The 15,766-nt window shown below is 37.0% G+C and overlaps 2 protein-coding genes across 2 annotated transcripts; both read right to left on the bottom strand.

Annotated features, from left to right (window-relative positions):
• Positions 1-1,407: 1,407 nt before the first annotated feature.
• On the bottom strand, positions 1,408-3,224 carry LOC140432038 (venom allergen 5-like). Its single transcript, XM_072519891.1, has 4 exons — positions 3,175-3,224; positions 2,613-2,695; positions 2,407-2,554; positions 1,408-1,737 (listed from the first exon to the last, which is right to left on the bottom strand). Exons 1-4 carry the CDS (start codon positions 3,222-3,224, stop codon positions 1,602-1,604), a joined length of 417 nt encoding a protein of 138 aa, XP_072375992.1. The 3' UTR covers positions 1,408-1,601.
• Positions 3,225-12,848: 9,624 nt separating this feature from the next.
• LOC140432036 (scoloptoxin SSD976-like) lies at positions 12,849-14,671 on the bottom strand. Its single transcript, XM_072519890.1, has 2 exons — positions 14,521-14,671; positions 12,849-13,090 (listed from the first exon to the last, which is right to left on the bottom strand). Exons 1-2 carry the CDS (start codon positions 14,669-14,671, stop codon positions 12,849-12,851), a joined length of 393 nt encoding a protein of 130 aa, XP_072375991.1.
• Positions 14,672-15,766: the final 1,095 nt, after the last annotated feature.

Genomic DNA, 15,766 nt, shown 5'->3' with positions numbered 1-15,766 from the left:
AAAAACTGAAATAAACGATTGAAATCAGAAGTCATAGCTTTCGATCCAATAAGTCCAAGGATATGTAGAATCCGAATTAAAGATAAAGAAGACGAGGGGAAGAACATATTTTACGAGGAAACTGGAAAGCACTTACAGACAATGTCAGAACAACGACATAAAAATTATTATTGGTGATTTTAACGATAAAATCGACCAAGAGACTATTTACCGACCCACGATCGGCGAGCATAGTCTTCATGCTGTCAGCAACCAAAATGGTTTTACGCCTGATTGAACTCGCAGCATCATTGGGAATGGTGGTAGTAAGTACATGTTTTCCTCACAAAAATATCCACAAAGCCACATGGCAATCACCAGACAGTCAAACAAAAAACCAAATTGACCATGTACTAATTAATAGTCGACATTTCTCGGACGTACTAGATGTAAGAGCATGTAGAGGTGCTAATATAGACTCTTACCACTACCTTGTAAGAACAAAACTCAGGGCTCGTATATCAAACGCTAAGAAGGACCAGAGCACAAAATCTACGAAATATAATACTGATGTGTTAAAATCTGAAGACGCTAGGGATAACTACAGGAAAATTTTAAATGAAGAGCTAACAAGAATTGACGAAAATTTAAGTATAGAAGAACACTGGACCAAATGAAAGGAAGCTAGCTATCCATACAGCGGACCAAAGGCTTTTAAAAGCTAACCAGGCTAAAATAAATGAAGATTGGTTTGACGAAGAATGTAGATCCATTAACCAACAGAAAAATGAAGCATATAAGAGACTTCAGCAGCGCAGGACGAGATCAAACCTGGAAGACTATGAAAATCTTAGACGAGAAGAAAAAAGGACGTTTAGAAGGAAAAAGAAAGAGTCATACGAAAACGCTCTAAACGAGATTGTTAACCACCACAAAAAAAAAGACTCGCGAAAAATTCTACGAGAAGATAAACAGCTGCAGAAAAGAATTCAAACCCAGAATAACAGCATGTAAAGACAGGGATGGTTCCATAATTAATGACAAAGAACAGATACTAAACAGGTGGGCGAATCATTTTGAAGAACTGCTTAGCGACAGTCGCGAAGAAGACCAAATAGAAATTACTTTGACTGAAATGGATGAAAACGCTCAAGAGCCGCCCCCCCACCGAAGAAGAAATTAGAGAAGCCATTTCAAAACTGAAAAATAACAAAGCCCCCGGTTTGGACAATCTTCCTTTGAAGGCATAATCCTTTGCTGATATCTTATAAAAAAAGAGTGTCTGGGTTTGCCTTTTCATAATGCAATATCTGCATTCCTCGTATACCTTGTACATTTTTTACTGAAAAAAGCACCAACTGCAATGAAATATCGAAAGGACTTTGCAAACAAAACTTTGTAAAATTTTTAAACATTTTAATAACATTTTATGTTATAAAAGTACGAAATTAATGATGGATGTTTTTTGTTATATTAACAATACCAAATAAAAATAAAACAAACTACATTTTCTAGTTAAAGGTAATCTTTTCCACACAGCCCACGATATCTACTATTGACCGGCAGTCCTCCGCAGTTTGATGCCGGGTGAACCTTGTTTATAGATCGCCTGTCCTTGATAATTACCCCCTGGTCCGTAATTGCAGGCCATTAGGTGGGTGTTTCCAACCGTCAGAATTTACGAAGAAGGTGATAGCACACCCGATGTGGTCTGTATTGGCCCATACTTGTTGCGTATAGTGGCCCACTCTGGCGTTACTAAAACAAAATATTAAATTATTAATTTTTACTAATACGTTGGCGCTCACCATCAGATAAACCGGAAAAAAGTGGTAAGAAACCAAATTGATTATATAATTATTAAAGAGAAACATCGTAACACCATCAAATCAGTTTAAAACATATCCAGGAGCAGATGTCATATCAGACCATAACCCACTAATCGCTAATATCACGCTTAAGCTTAAACGTATTATAAAACCCAAAGAACTCCACAATTAGATGTTAGAAAACTGAAAGAAGCTGATATAAAAAAAACTCCAACAGAACATATACGAAAACTTTGATAAATTAGATACCAACAGCTACGAGATAAACCAACAATGGGAAACATTAGAAAACTGCCTCCTCGTTCCATACAAAAGATATTAAAAGAACCGATAAGAAAGAGAGACAACTGGATGACCGATGAAATACTCGACATGATGGATCAAAGAAGACAAGCCAAGACTAGGTAACTAGTATAAGTGTCAAACAAAAAAAATTTGACGTTACAATAGGAGCTGGATATTTTCCAACAAAAACATAACCTAAAAAAGGTAATTACATCCAGTTGTTCAATACGCTTGGAGAAACATTTATCATTGGTGCAGCTTTATTGCTAAGAACACCACCGTATGGAGTTCTACTTAAAGCTAAGATACTTACAATCCATATCGCGAAACACCCCAAGATCTAAAGTCCTTAACTTCATTATACCAGGAATTTATTACATCAGTGATAACCGATCTAACGTTTTCAACGTATCCTTTGGTCCATCTTATGCCTAAATTTTGTCCTACCCATGACCATTGGGCTACAAAGAATAAAGCAATGAATACATTGGAATATTTTGAATTGTATTGGAAACTCACCAGTGCGTCTGCATTTATCGTGTGCGAAGTTACATGTGTTCGTCAAACATTGTGCAATGCTTTCTAGTTCTCTGTTTGTAACTCTAAAACGAGAGCATTCTTTTAGTTTAAATTGCAACAATTTGTACTTAATATATTGTGGTTATTGATTTTGAAACATAATTTGCAACCTCACTTTTCCAGTTTTTGAGAAACTGTTGGTAGAAAGACGACCGGAAGAAAACCACATTCATTCATTAAATTGCTGATGTTTAGACAGTTACTTACGTCTTTTATAAAACCCTTTAATTACTGAAACTTTCAGTAGTTAAAGAAATAAATCGCAAAAAGGGCTTTAATCAACATTTATTATATTATCCAAAACATCTAACTCAAAAGAATGTTATGATCACCGGATAATCAGTCATGAGTCACTTAAATCTCCATATAAATTATGTATTTACGAATTTCCAGGAAGCTTGAACAAGATATTAAATCCCAGTTTGATTTTGGAAATGCTTTGGGCATACGAGACACAATGTTCGTATACTAACTCAAAGATGTATGGATGTACATCAACTACTTTGTGGTTGTTTCACCGACTATAATAAGGCTTTTGATAAGTTCCTCCATAATCAAACTCATCAGCAATAATGGAAAAATTTACTGATCAAATTGGAACCGATTTATATAGGCGACAAACTTTTGCTTATACAATGATAAACTAAAATGAATAGAGCAACAAAAAATGCTCACCTACAAACTCTCCATTACAACACAAAACGAGATTTAAAAATAAAAAGTAATAAACAGACTGTGGTTTTAACAATTTCGTCAATCACACTTACCAAAGCCTTCATATTAGACGCTGAAGGTTGATTTCCTCGTTTTTTCTTGACCAGTGGCGACTTTATTTCTAAGATTGTTGTGAAGATGTAAAATATATCTTCTGTCGTCATCAGTAAGGTGTATCGGTCGGAAGTTTGAGCTACATTGTGGACCGGGACCACATTGCTAAAAATAATAAAAAACAAAATGAGTACACATATATATACAGAGACAGAACAAGAACAACCAAAAGCGAGCCAAACAATACCAAGTACTCCACTCGCTGAAGGTGCTACACTGGAACATCAGCCAGCGCTACTCATGCGGGACGACCGAGGCAGCGCATGGAATGGACTGTGTCCATGACTGAAAATATTTTGCGCTTCTATTACCAGGTGACAAAGCTGGGCCAAGAAACGATCGGGTATCGAGAGAAATTCTCTATGCCGAATTTTGCAGGGGAGTACCCAGAAATTGAAGTAACTGAACAATGAGTTGCAGATCAATACCGGATAATTATAAAAAAAACAAACTTATCCTAGAGCCTAGATACAATACCATCAGAGAAAAGTCGAACAGTGGATTAATAACCAGCAGATAAGTGTGGATCAAGTCTCCAATGAAACACATGAGCAGATTGCTGATCTTTTTTGGTTAAGAAACTGATTTTTTGGTAGCTCGTTTATTTCACGAAGCATTTCCTGATATGCCGCACATATCTCAAGGAACAATTAGTAAAATAGAGAAGCAATTCCACGAGCTGGGCCATGTTAGGAAGGTTAAAAAGGAAGCTGCCAATGCATTAAGTCAGGATACCCAATTGGTTGTAATGCTTGAGTTTGAGGAACACCCACATACATCTGTTCGAAAAGCAGCCCCAGTACTCGATATTAGCTATTCATCGGTTATTCGAATATTACAAGAAACCAAAATACATCCTTATAAAATTATACATACTCAGTAGCTCATGAAAGATGATTTTGACAGGAGAACGTATTTTTGTGAACAAATGATTGCAATGTACTCTGAGATAGCGCGTAACATGTTTTGTTTTCTGATGAGTGCACGTTTACTCTTCACGGTCATGCTAATCGGCAAAATGGCCGCTATTGGTCCAGGGAAAATCCTCATTGGATCAGAGAAGGCAATATTCAATACCCTAAGAAGGTTAACGTGTGGGCAGCACAATTATTTAGCATTGCTCCAAAATAATGTAGTGGCAACGTTGGCCAACTTGTATCCTGATCCAGGAAACCCACAAGTTCCAGCGAATATGATATGGTTTCAACAAGATGGAGTACCATCCCACTACTAAATCCATGTCCGGCAGTACCTCAACCAAATAAATCAACAACGGATCAAATCTTCGCAGTTAAGCAGATTCTTGAGAAGACGCTTGAGTTCGCAGTTGACACCCACCACATATTTGTGAATTTCAAATGCCGCTTCATCTTGTTCAACTAACGGAACTTACACTCACAGGCGTAGAGAGTGTAGTCAGAATCCAAAACGACTTTTCAAGACCCTTCCATTGTAAAAATGTACTGATATAGGGAGATGAACTGTCGTGTCTCTTATTTAACCTTGCACTAGAAAAGTAATTCGAGAGTAATATATTAATACGAATGGCACCATCTTTAATAAATCTGTACAAGTGGTCGGATATGCAGATAACATAGACATTATTGCTAGGTCCACAGAGAATGGGATTAAAAACAAACGCACAGAAAACCAAGTATATGTATTGTACTAGATCAGGCAACCAGATACCTAGACTATTAATTGATAATCTGGAACTGGAAGGTGTGGACACCTTCGTCTACTTGGGCTCGCTACTGACCAAAGACAACAATGTCAGCGAAGAAATTAAAAGAAGAATAGTGCTTGCCAATAAGTGCTATTATGGCTTGAGGAAACAGATGGCCCTAAAACTACCCAGAAAAATTAAAGTTACCATATATAAAACACTAATAAGGCCAGTGTTAACATACGGGTCAGAAACGTGGTCACTTTCACAGAACGACCAAGAATTACTTAAACGTTACGAGAGAAAAATTCTAAGGAAAATATATGGAGGAGAGAACAGGGTTTGTGGCGTAGACGCTACATCTTTGAGTTACACAGAAGTTTTGGGGAACCTGACGTTGTAAAATGTATTAAATTAGCACGCCTTCGATGGATAGGACATGTAATTAGGCGAGATGAAGATGCAACAATCAGAAAAATTTTCGACTGAAGAGGACCAGTATGAAGACGAGCCAGAGGAAGACCAAAACTTAGGTATCAAGATAACATAGAGGATGATCTAAAATCCATCGGAGTTAAAGCATGGAGAAGAGTTGCCAGAAACAGGGGCGAATGGAAGATTGTTCTGAAGAAGGCTTTGGCTCATAACGAGCTGTAATGCCACGATAATGATCTGATACACCCCGTATAAAAAGTTTTTATGAAATAAAATGAGCAATTATAAATACTAATCGACGTGTTCGACCGTTTTTTCGAATACTCCCTCATTTATATATTAGCTAATTTATTCCATTTGGCTGACACACAGTGTATATACAATGAACATATTTCCACTGGCATGTCAACTCATTGATGCACTAAAACAATAGAAAACAATAAATAAATAGTCGTCATTTTTTTTATATAATAATTTGCAAATTGCTGGTTATTTAAAAATTCAGATAAAAAGGCGTCCTTGGTACTGGTGTTGTGGAAATACAAGCGTTAAATACAAATAAATGAACCAAACTATGAATTCATCCATCAACGTAAAAAATATTTGATTAAATTCTACAACTAAACGTAAAATGTTTCGAAATTACTTTGAAAAAGTGTCAAATAAAATAAATAAAATACTTACCACATTTCTTCTACGACAAACAGTGTGTTCATCAGGTCCACATCTTAACGAACAATAATCGTTATTGCCCTTTGTTAGATAAAACACAAAAAACAAAACAAACAATCGAATAGAGTGAATCATCGTGATGATTGGTGTCTATCAGCGAAATGTGCAATTATAAACCGAACTTTACCTTTTATAAGACAGTCCAGGTGTCAACTTATCAGCATTTAAAAAACAGTACAGCTTTTTAATTACCTGCTCCTATCAACAAAACATGGTCACCTTTACCACATTAGTGATATTTTTGTTGGATAGGGAATTTTATACAGTCAGCGTTTATGTGGTATATGAATAATTGGTATTTTAACAATTACAATACCATCGTACCAATGCGTATACTCGGTCCATTGGCTCTTTGCACAAATTTATTAATTAGTACAATTCGGATTTAAAAGTATAAAGAAACGCAAAAAAAGTTTAAAAATATAACGATTGTATGAAAAAAAGCGTTTTATTATAGAAAAATGCATTAAATAAGCGTATACATTTTGACAAACTATATTTTTTTTTCGAAAGTTAGCCTAAAACATATTGTAGCGTATTTAAATAAAACGAGCGGTTTTAATTTATGTAGATATATTTATTTATAAGTTTACAGCACGATAATATCTTATCAATTAACTTTAACTTATAAAAGCTGCTTATATATACAAATTATTATGTACTAGAATAATCTGGAATAGTCCACCTCTATTTCGCTTGTTTGACGGGTCGATCCCTACCGCGGTCGATACATCCAGAAGCTTCGAGAAGTTCCATCATCGTTCTCGAGATGCAACCGTTATATGAGCTACGTCGAATGCATGTTCCTGACACTGCTCCCCTCTTAGATCTGAGCGTCCCGATCAGCAACTCTATACGTAGGCCCAGGATGACGGAATCTACAGGACTCTCCAGCTCTGCATGAACCCCTCAAGAAGAAATAACAGTCTACTGACTTTGAAGGACACGACCTCTTCAAGTTAATGCAACACACCAGTAATTCGTACGATTCCAATCCAGATTTTCTAGTGCATGACCTATCTTGGGTAAGGCCAAATTCTTGATGTCATACTTGCACACGATTTTCTTCAAATTAGTTAGAGCATGCCATATATCCTCGTAGCTTGCCCTGTCTGTATACGACTTCCTGGTCACCATATACAGCAAAGATCGAGAACCATCTTCTTATATTAATACTCTTCCAACTTAAGGCTGCTGATTTTTGAACTCGTCCAAACGAACTTCTTATAAAAACTCTGAGATAGCGCGTAGTCATGTCAAGATCTTGGGTCACATAGTGAACTAAAGAGACGTTATGCGGAACACTAAAAAGATCTTGCTGAACTTCTGTGGTTACCCCGAATTTAGCACTCTTTCTCTCTGCGACATAAAGTCATTAAAGCTTGGTCGCCGGTCATCTTTGATATTATGTTGAAGGGTTCATGCTTCTTCTGTTTCATTTGGGATTAGGAGACAAGGCTCGACGACGTTGTGGATTATAAAGCCAAACAAGATCACCTACTTCATAGCTTTCATTCTTGCATCGAGAATCATATTGATCTTTCATTCTGTCACTGGCTAACTGGATGTGTTGTCGGGCAAGTTCATGAATGTTGTTGATTCTTAACTTAAGGCGGTCGACATAATCTTCGCTTGCAACATATTCTTCGGAAGGTCTGCAGCCAAACTCTAGGTCGCAAGGCAAACGAACTTCATGACCTAACATCAGGCAGGTTGGAGTCTGGCCTGTAGTTTCATCCACTGCCGAGCGGTAGGCCATTAGGAATAAATGAATGTACTGGTCCCTGTACTGTTTGATGTTCTGATACAACTTTGGACAGGTGTTTACCCATCGTTCGATTCATCCTCTCGACCATTCCATCTTATAGAGAATGCAGGGGTGTCGTTCTGGTCTTATTGACACCAATCAATTTACAAACGTTTTGGAAGGGGATTGACTCAAAGTTTCGCCCTTGGTCGAAGTGGATCTCCAAGGGAACACCAAATCGGCTGAAGAATTCTTTAACGAGTACCTCTGCAACGGTAGCAGCTTCTTGATTTGGTATCTCTTAGGCCTCAGTTTCATGGATGCCCTCTTTTTACCAACTGGACCATTACTGGTTACACACAGTTCACATTTCCGGCACATCTTTTTACATCATCTTTACAGTTCACCCAATAGAACCGTTCTAAAACCTTTTGCAGAGTTTTCGTAATACCAAAGTGTCTACCTGATGCACCGTCATGCAACTGACGCAATACTTCTGACACTTTACTTTTAGGTACAATCAATTGCAGCTTAGATTCTGTACCATCATCGTTCTCAAAGGTTCTATACAGAAGATCATCTTTTAGCACTAGGCAATTCCATTGGCTCCAGTAAGACTTGACTTCTGGACTACATGCACTAATGTCTCGCCAACTAGGTCTCTCACTTCGATTCATCCAATCCAATACTCTTTTATACATGGATCATCTGCTTGAGCGTCTTGTAGCTGTTGAGGCTGCCATTGATTATAAATGACGGCGGTTCGTCTCACGGGGTAAAGTTCTTCTAATTTAAGACAGTGATTACAATTTGCACTGCATGGCCGTCTTGACTGAGCATCAGCATTTGAACGACTTTTTTCAGCCCAGTGTTCGATCTGTTCTAGCTTTATGACTGCTGTATTATTTTCTTGAAATTTACAGCGAATGTGACCTACGTCGTTACCATTTCAACATCTGGGTTTGCGTCTCTTCGGCATCGTGGTACGAACTACTTTCCGTACGATTTCCTCCAGACGTTTATCGATTTGCTCGTCGCTCTCTTCAGAGGTTCGTACTGGATAGCTCCGTGAAACTTGACTAACTGTTTCGTGTTCCAACGCAATGGCGAGCGCTTCATCTAAAACTGTCAGTGTTGCTAGTCGTAAAGCTTTCTGTAGTTCATTGTCTCTCAACCCATTGACGAAGGTACCTACAGCAATTTCTTCCAATATGTTGTCTGATGCCTCTGGATAAGCCAACAGCGCTATACCAGCAACATCTGCTTCAAATTTTCGTAAACTCTCACTTGCTCGTTGAATTCTACTTATTATTTTACTTTGTAGACTTGTTGTAGATAGGCATCTCCGTAACTTTTGTCTAGCCGAGTGAACAAGGTCTGGTAACATTTTTCTTGACTTTTAGGAATCGATCTTAGGATATCTGCAGCATCACCCCGTAAAGCAGCAGTCAAGGAAACAGCCTTTTCATCTTCTGTCCAATGATTGGCTGTCGCAATAGCTTCAAATTGTCTAAGGTATATGGACCAAGAAAACTTTCCATCAAATGGTGGCAATTTGAATCTCATATGATGTGCCGTTTTGTCTCTAGGTGATTCTTCTTTCACTACCGAATCTAAAACTACTGCATTAACTGTGGGTAGCACTTTCGTCTTAGTTATCATGGTCTCTAATTGTTTGATCTTCTCTTCTACGTCTTCTATCTTGTCGTTTACATTTTTCTGTATCTCATCGAATGTTCTATAAACTTATTTAAATTTCTCATTGTTCTGACTACATACTTCGTCGAATCTTCTAGAAATATTTTCGAATTTCTCGTCATTTTGTCTAGCTGCTTCTTTAATAATTTAAGACGTTTCATCGAATCTCTTGGAAACATTCTCGAATTTATCACCATTTTTTCTAGAAGTTTCTTCGATTTTCGTTAAAACTGCTTCTGCTGATTGAAAATGGAATGTCTCTGGGTCATCTTCATTCTTGTTGAGAACATTCTTCTGTTGTTCTTGGAAGATCTTCTTGGACCCGCTGCAGTCTTCATCGCGTTCTTCTAGTTGCTCACGCAACTGTTTTACTAAAAGCTGTACTAGCAGCATCATGTACTTTTTAAATGTTCTTTTTTTTTACAAAGATCACTATTGAACTACGCGAATGTTCCCGACGAACAATACTTTTCAAAAGTTCAAAAGTCTTTTTCACAAGTTCCATAATTGTTCTCGAGATGCAACCGTTTTATGGGCTACGTCGAATGCACTCTACGTTTTTGCTGTTGTCGTGACAATTTTCTATTTCCACTTGTCTCTCCATTGGACTTTCCAGTCCTCGATGTCGAGTTCTTCATTGCTCTTATATCTTCGACGTCGCCCAGTCATCTTGTTTTAAGCCCTGTTCAGCACATAAGCCATAGCGGTGACCAATAATTCTTCTCATCATATCTCTGTGCTCAGTATGTGCACAATTAATTCTAAGAGGAGAGACTTAAGTTTTTGGCTATCCTTCGATAATTTCTCTCTAATGTTTGCTTTTCATTGCTTCTAACTTTTTTGGATCCTGCGGTTTCAAAAAATATTATAAGGTTTATGTAATGTAAACATATAAATAAACCAATTTTTATTTGTTATTTTATTAATTTTATATCAAAAATACACTACGTAGTAGTCGACCGTTTAAAGATTATCAGGTCCACATAGTCCGGGGTATTTTTTATTTACTGGCAAACTCCCACAATCTGACGCAGGTGTACCTTGCTTATAGACTGAGAAATATTTGTAATTGCCCGTAGGGCCATAGTTGCAAGCCATCAAATGGAAGTTCCATCGGGTGCTATTTTTGTAGAACGTTAAAGCACATCCAACGTGGTCTGTTTTAGCCCATACTAATTGAGTGTAGTGATGGATTACTTTACCCCTAAAATAAAACGTTAATTTTAAATAAAATGTAATATAAAGGATTTACTCATTACAGCAATACTCTTTATTTTGGCAAGTTTTCAAAAAAAAGCTAGTTTAGGAATTTTAAAGTTATTCTTAAGGCGGACTCAAATGACTCGTGTACTTGGCAAGTACACAATTATTTGCCTACTTTGCAAGTATACGAGCTTTGCGATTACGATGACAAGCAGGGCACTTACGCGACGTATACAATTGACAAGTACATGAGCAGTGGCGGCTGGTGTGGTAAAATTTTGAGTAGGCCAAGCCAGCAAATTACATATAGCTATGTGTAATCAGTGGCGGATCCAGAGGGATGGGTCACGGGATCATGACCCCCCCACCCCTAAAAATATTTGAAAACCCACTTATTCTATTAGTGGTAAGACTAAATAAAAGTGACCTTTCATCAGAGAAAAGTAATCACCCTCAAGATCCATGACCTCTCCCAAAAAAAAAAAAAAAATCTGTAGCCGCCAGTGTGTGTAATACATTTTTTTTTTGTGTGAGAGTGAGAATCTTTTTTTTTTCGAATTTTACGATTTTTTTAAAATTTATTTGGGCCACCGTGCACTTGTTTGCAATTGTGTTGTTTGTTTAAAAATATGTTACAATTATAGATTATGTTACATATTTTTTTATCATAATTTAAAAGAAAATTTATATTACAATTCGATAATTACGTTACAAGTGACAACAATGATCGGCGTAGGCCCGATCGTCTGGTGCCTAAACAGCAAGCATAAACACGACAATATAAATCATTGTCCGGCAAGCTGCAACTTCAAACGCTTTTTGTACAAGGATCTTATGTGAGCTGGGTCGGCCACTTCCGATCGGGACTATTAATGATATTTAAAACGCCTGAATGCGATTCGATGCTTTCTGTGGTAATATAATAACATAGTTATTTTAACGGACGCTAATGTATTGAGTAATTTAGTACATTTAAAAGTTATTTACATGCATTAACATAATTTTTGAATATACGTTTTTCAATTTTAAAGCTTTTAAAATTATTGAGTAGGCCCGGTCTATCCTGCCTACCCCCAAAAGCCGCCACTGGATAGAGGTCGTCCAGAAAATCTCGTTGTTGCTTCCGCAGCTTTTGTTGTGATGAGCTCTGCTTATTTAATCAAATTAAAAAAAGAGAAGAAGATGGTGGATCTTCTTCTTTCAGTACCCTGTCCGATTATCGAACGTTGGCGATCATATTGGCATTAATAACTTTGTTTACTGCGGCTCTAAATAAATTAGCGGTGGTCTCTTGATACCATTCTCGGAGATTTCGGAGCCAAGTGAAAAGGTATGTGGCTTCAAACGACGTTACAAGAAAACTAAAGATTAAAGAACATAATGGATCATCATGCATGCTTTGCAATCTCTAGGGATTATTACTAACGCCAGAGAATTTTGCAAATCCTATTCCCAGAACTTGCTCTACGTTTTTGCTGTTGTCATGACTATTTTCTATTTCCACTTGTCTCTCCATTGGACTTTTCAGTCCTCGATATTCATTGCTCTTATATCTTCGACGTCGCCCAGTCATCTTGTTTTAAGCCTTGTTCAGCACATAAGCCACAGCTGTGACCAATAATTCTTCTCATTATATCTCTGTGCTCAGTATGTGCACAATTAATTCTAAGAGGAGAGACTTAAGTTTTTGGCTATCCTTCGATAATTTCTCTCTAATGTTTGCTTTTCATTGCTTCTAACTTTTTTGGATCCTGCGGTTTCAAAAAATATTATAAGGTTTATGTAATGTCAATATATAAATAAACCAATTTTTATTTGTTATTTTATTAATTTTATATCAAAAATACACTACGTAGTAGTCGACCGTTTAAAGATTATCAGGTCCACATAGTCCGGGGTATTTTTTATTTACTGGCAATTTCCCACAATCTGACGCAGGTGTACCTTGCTTATAGACTGAGAAATATTTGTAATTGCCCATAGGGGCATAGTTGCAAGCCATCAAATGGAAGTTCCATCGGGTGCTATTTTTGTAGAACGTTAAAGCACATCCAACGTGGTCTGTTTTAGCCCATACTAATTGAGTGTAGTGATGGATTACTTTACCCCCTAAAATAAAACGTTAATCTTAAATAAAATGTAATATAAAGGATTTACTTATTACAGCAATACTCTTTATTTTGGCAAGTTCTTAAGTTCTCAAAAAAAAGTTAGTTTAGGGATTTTAAAATTATTCTTAAGGCGGACTCAAATGACTCGTGTACTTGGCAAGTACACAATTATTTGCCTACTTTGCAAGTATACGAGCTTTGCGATTACGATGACAAGCAGGGCACTTACGCGACGTATACAATTGACAAGTACATGAGCAGTGGCGGCTGGTGTGGTAAAATTTTGAGTAGGCCAAGCCAGCAAATTACATATAGCTATGTGTAATCAGTGGCGGATCCAGAGGGATGGGTCACGGGATCATGACCCCCACCCCTAAAAATATTTGAAAACCCACTTATTTTATTAGTGGTAAGACTAAATAAAAGTGACCTTTCATCAGAGAAAAGTAATCACCCTCAAGATCCATGACCTCTCCAAAAAAAAAAAAAAAATTCTGTAGCCGCCAGTGTGTGTAATACATTTTTTTTTGTGTGAGAGTGAGAATCTTTTTTTTTTCGAATTTTACGATTTTTTTAAAATTTATTTGGGCCACCGTGCACTTGTTTGTAATTGTGTTGTTTGTTTAAAAATATGTTACAATTATAGATTATGTTACATATTTTTTTATCATAATTTAAAAGAAAATTTATATTACAATTCGATAATTACGTTACAAGTGACAACAATGATCGGCGTAGGCCCGATCGTCTGGTGCCACTCTGAGATAGCGCGTAACACGACAATATAAATCATTGTCCGGCAAGCTGCAACTTCAAACGCTTTTTGTACAAGGATCTTATGTGAGCTGGGTCGGCCACTTCCGATCGGGACTATTAATGATATTTAAAAACGCCTGAATAGGATTCGATGCTTTCTGTGGTAATATAATAACATAGTTATTTTAACGGACGCTAATGTATTGAGTAATTTAGTACATTTAAAAGTTATTTACATGCATTAACATAATTTTTGAATATACGTTTTTCAATTTTAAAGCTTTTAAAATTATTGGGTAGGCCCGGTCTATCCTGCCTACCCCCAAAAGCCGCCACTGGATAGAGGTCGTCCAGAAAATCTCGTTGTTGCTTCCGCAGCTTTTGTTGTGATGAGCTCTGCTTATTTAATCAAATTAAAAAAAAGAGAAGAAGATGGTGGATCTTCTTCTTTCAGTACCCTGTCCGATTATCGAACGTTGGCGATCATATTGGCATTAATAACTTTGTTTACTGCGGCTCTAAATAAATTAGCGGTGGTCTCTTGATACCATTCTCGGAGATTTCGGAGCCAAGTGAAAAGGTATGTGGCTTCAAACGACGTTACAAGAAAACTAAAGATTAAAGAACATAATGGATCATCATGCATGCTTTGCAATCTCTAGGGATTATTACTAACGCCAGAGAATTTTGCAAATCCTATTCCCAGAACTTGCTCTACGTTTTTGCTGTTGTCATGACTATTTTCTATTTCCACTTGTCTCTCCATTGGACTTTCCAGTCCTCGATATTCATTGCTCTTATATCTTCGACGTCGCCCAGTCATCTTGTTTTAAGCCCTGTTCAGCACATAAGCCATAGCGGTGACCAATAATTCTTCTCATCATATCTCTGTGCTCAGTATGTGCACAATTAATTCTAAGAGGAGAGACTTAAGTTTTTGGCTATCCTTCGATAATTTCTCTCTAATGTTTGCTTTTCATTGCTTCTCACTTTTTTGGATCCTGCGGTTTCAAAAAATATTATAAGGTTTATGTAATGTCAATATATAAATAAACCAATTTTTATTTGTTATTTTATTAATTTTATATCAAAAATACACTACGTAGTAGTCGACCGTTTAAAGATTATCAGGTCCACATAGTCCGGGGTATTTTTTATTTACTGGCAATTTCCCACAATCTGACGCAGGTGTACCTTGCTTATAGACTGAGAAATATTTGTAATTGCCCATAGGGGCATAGTTGCAAGCCATCAAATGGAAGTTCCATCGGGTGCTATTTTTGTAGAACGTTAAAGCACATCCAACGTGGTCTGTTTTAGCCCATACTAATTGAGTGTAGTGATGGATTACTTTACCCCTAAAATAAAACGTTAATCTTAAATAAAATGTAATATAAAGGATTTACTTATTACAGCAATACTCTTTATTTTGGCAAGTTCTTAAGTTCTCAAAAAAAAGTTAGTTTAGGGATTTTAAAATTATTCTTAAGGCGGACTCAAATGACTCGTGTACTTGGCAAGTACACAATTATTTGCCTACTTTGCAAGTATACGAGCTTTGCGATTACGATGACAAGCAGGGCACTTACGCGACGTATACAATTGACAAGTACATGAGCAGTGGCGGCTGGTGTGGTAAAATTTTGAGTAGGCCAAGCCAGCAAATTACATATAGCTATGTGTAATCAGTGGCGGATCCAGAGGGATGGGTCACGGGATCATGACCCCCACCCCTAAAAATATTTGAAAACCCACTTATTTTATTAGTGGTAAGACTAAATAAAAGTGACCTTTCATCAGAGAAAAGTAATCACCCTCAAGATCCATGACCTCTCCAAAAAAAAAAAAAAAAATTCTGTAGCCGCCAGTGTGTGTAATACATTTTTTTTTTGTGTGAGAGTGACTCTGAGATAGCGCG

Source organism: Diabrotica undecimpunctata, unplaced genomic scaffold, assembly GCF_040954645.1.
Source record: "Diabrotica undecimpunctata isolate CICGRU unplaced genomic scaffold, icDiaUnde3 ctg00002619.1, whole genome shotgun sequence".
In the NCBI taxonomy this organism is placed as follows: Eukaryota; Metazoa; Arthropoda; class Insecta; order Coleoptera; family Chrysomelidae; genus Diabrotica; species Diabrotica undecimpunctata.
This window is presented reverse-complemented; position numbering and strand designations above follow the sequence as displayed.

What these genes read in the sequence shown, in the direction of transcription:
- LOC140432036 (XM_072519890.1), bottom strand. Translation starts at nt 14,671, where the DNA reads ATGACTGGGCGACGTCGAAGATATAAGAGCAATGAATATCGAGGACTG. An exon ending in TGCAAAATTCTCTGGCGTTA is followed by an intron (nt 13,091 to 14,520) that starts GTAATAATCCCT and finishes GTTTTATTTTAG; the next exon opens with GGGGTAAAGTAATCCATCAC.
- LOC140432038 (XM_072519891.1), bottom strand. Translation starts at nt 3,224, where the DNA reads ATGGAGGAACTTATCAAAAGCCTTATTATAGTCGGTGAAACAACCACA. An exon ending in GTCGGTGAAACAACCACAAA is followed by an intron (nt 2,696 to 3,174) that starts GTAGTTGATGTA and finishes CTCTCGTTTTAG; the next exon opens with AGTTACAAACAGAGAACTAG. An exon ending in GGTGTTTCGCGATATGGATT is followed by an intron (nt 1,738 to 2,406) that starts GTAAGTATCTTA and finishes ATTTTGTTTTAG; the next exon opens with TAACGCCAGAGTGGGCCACT.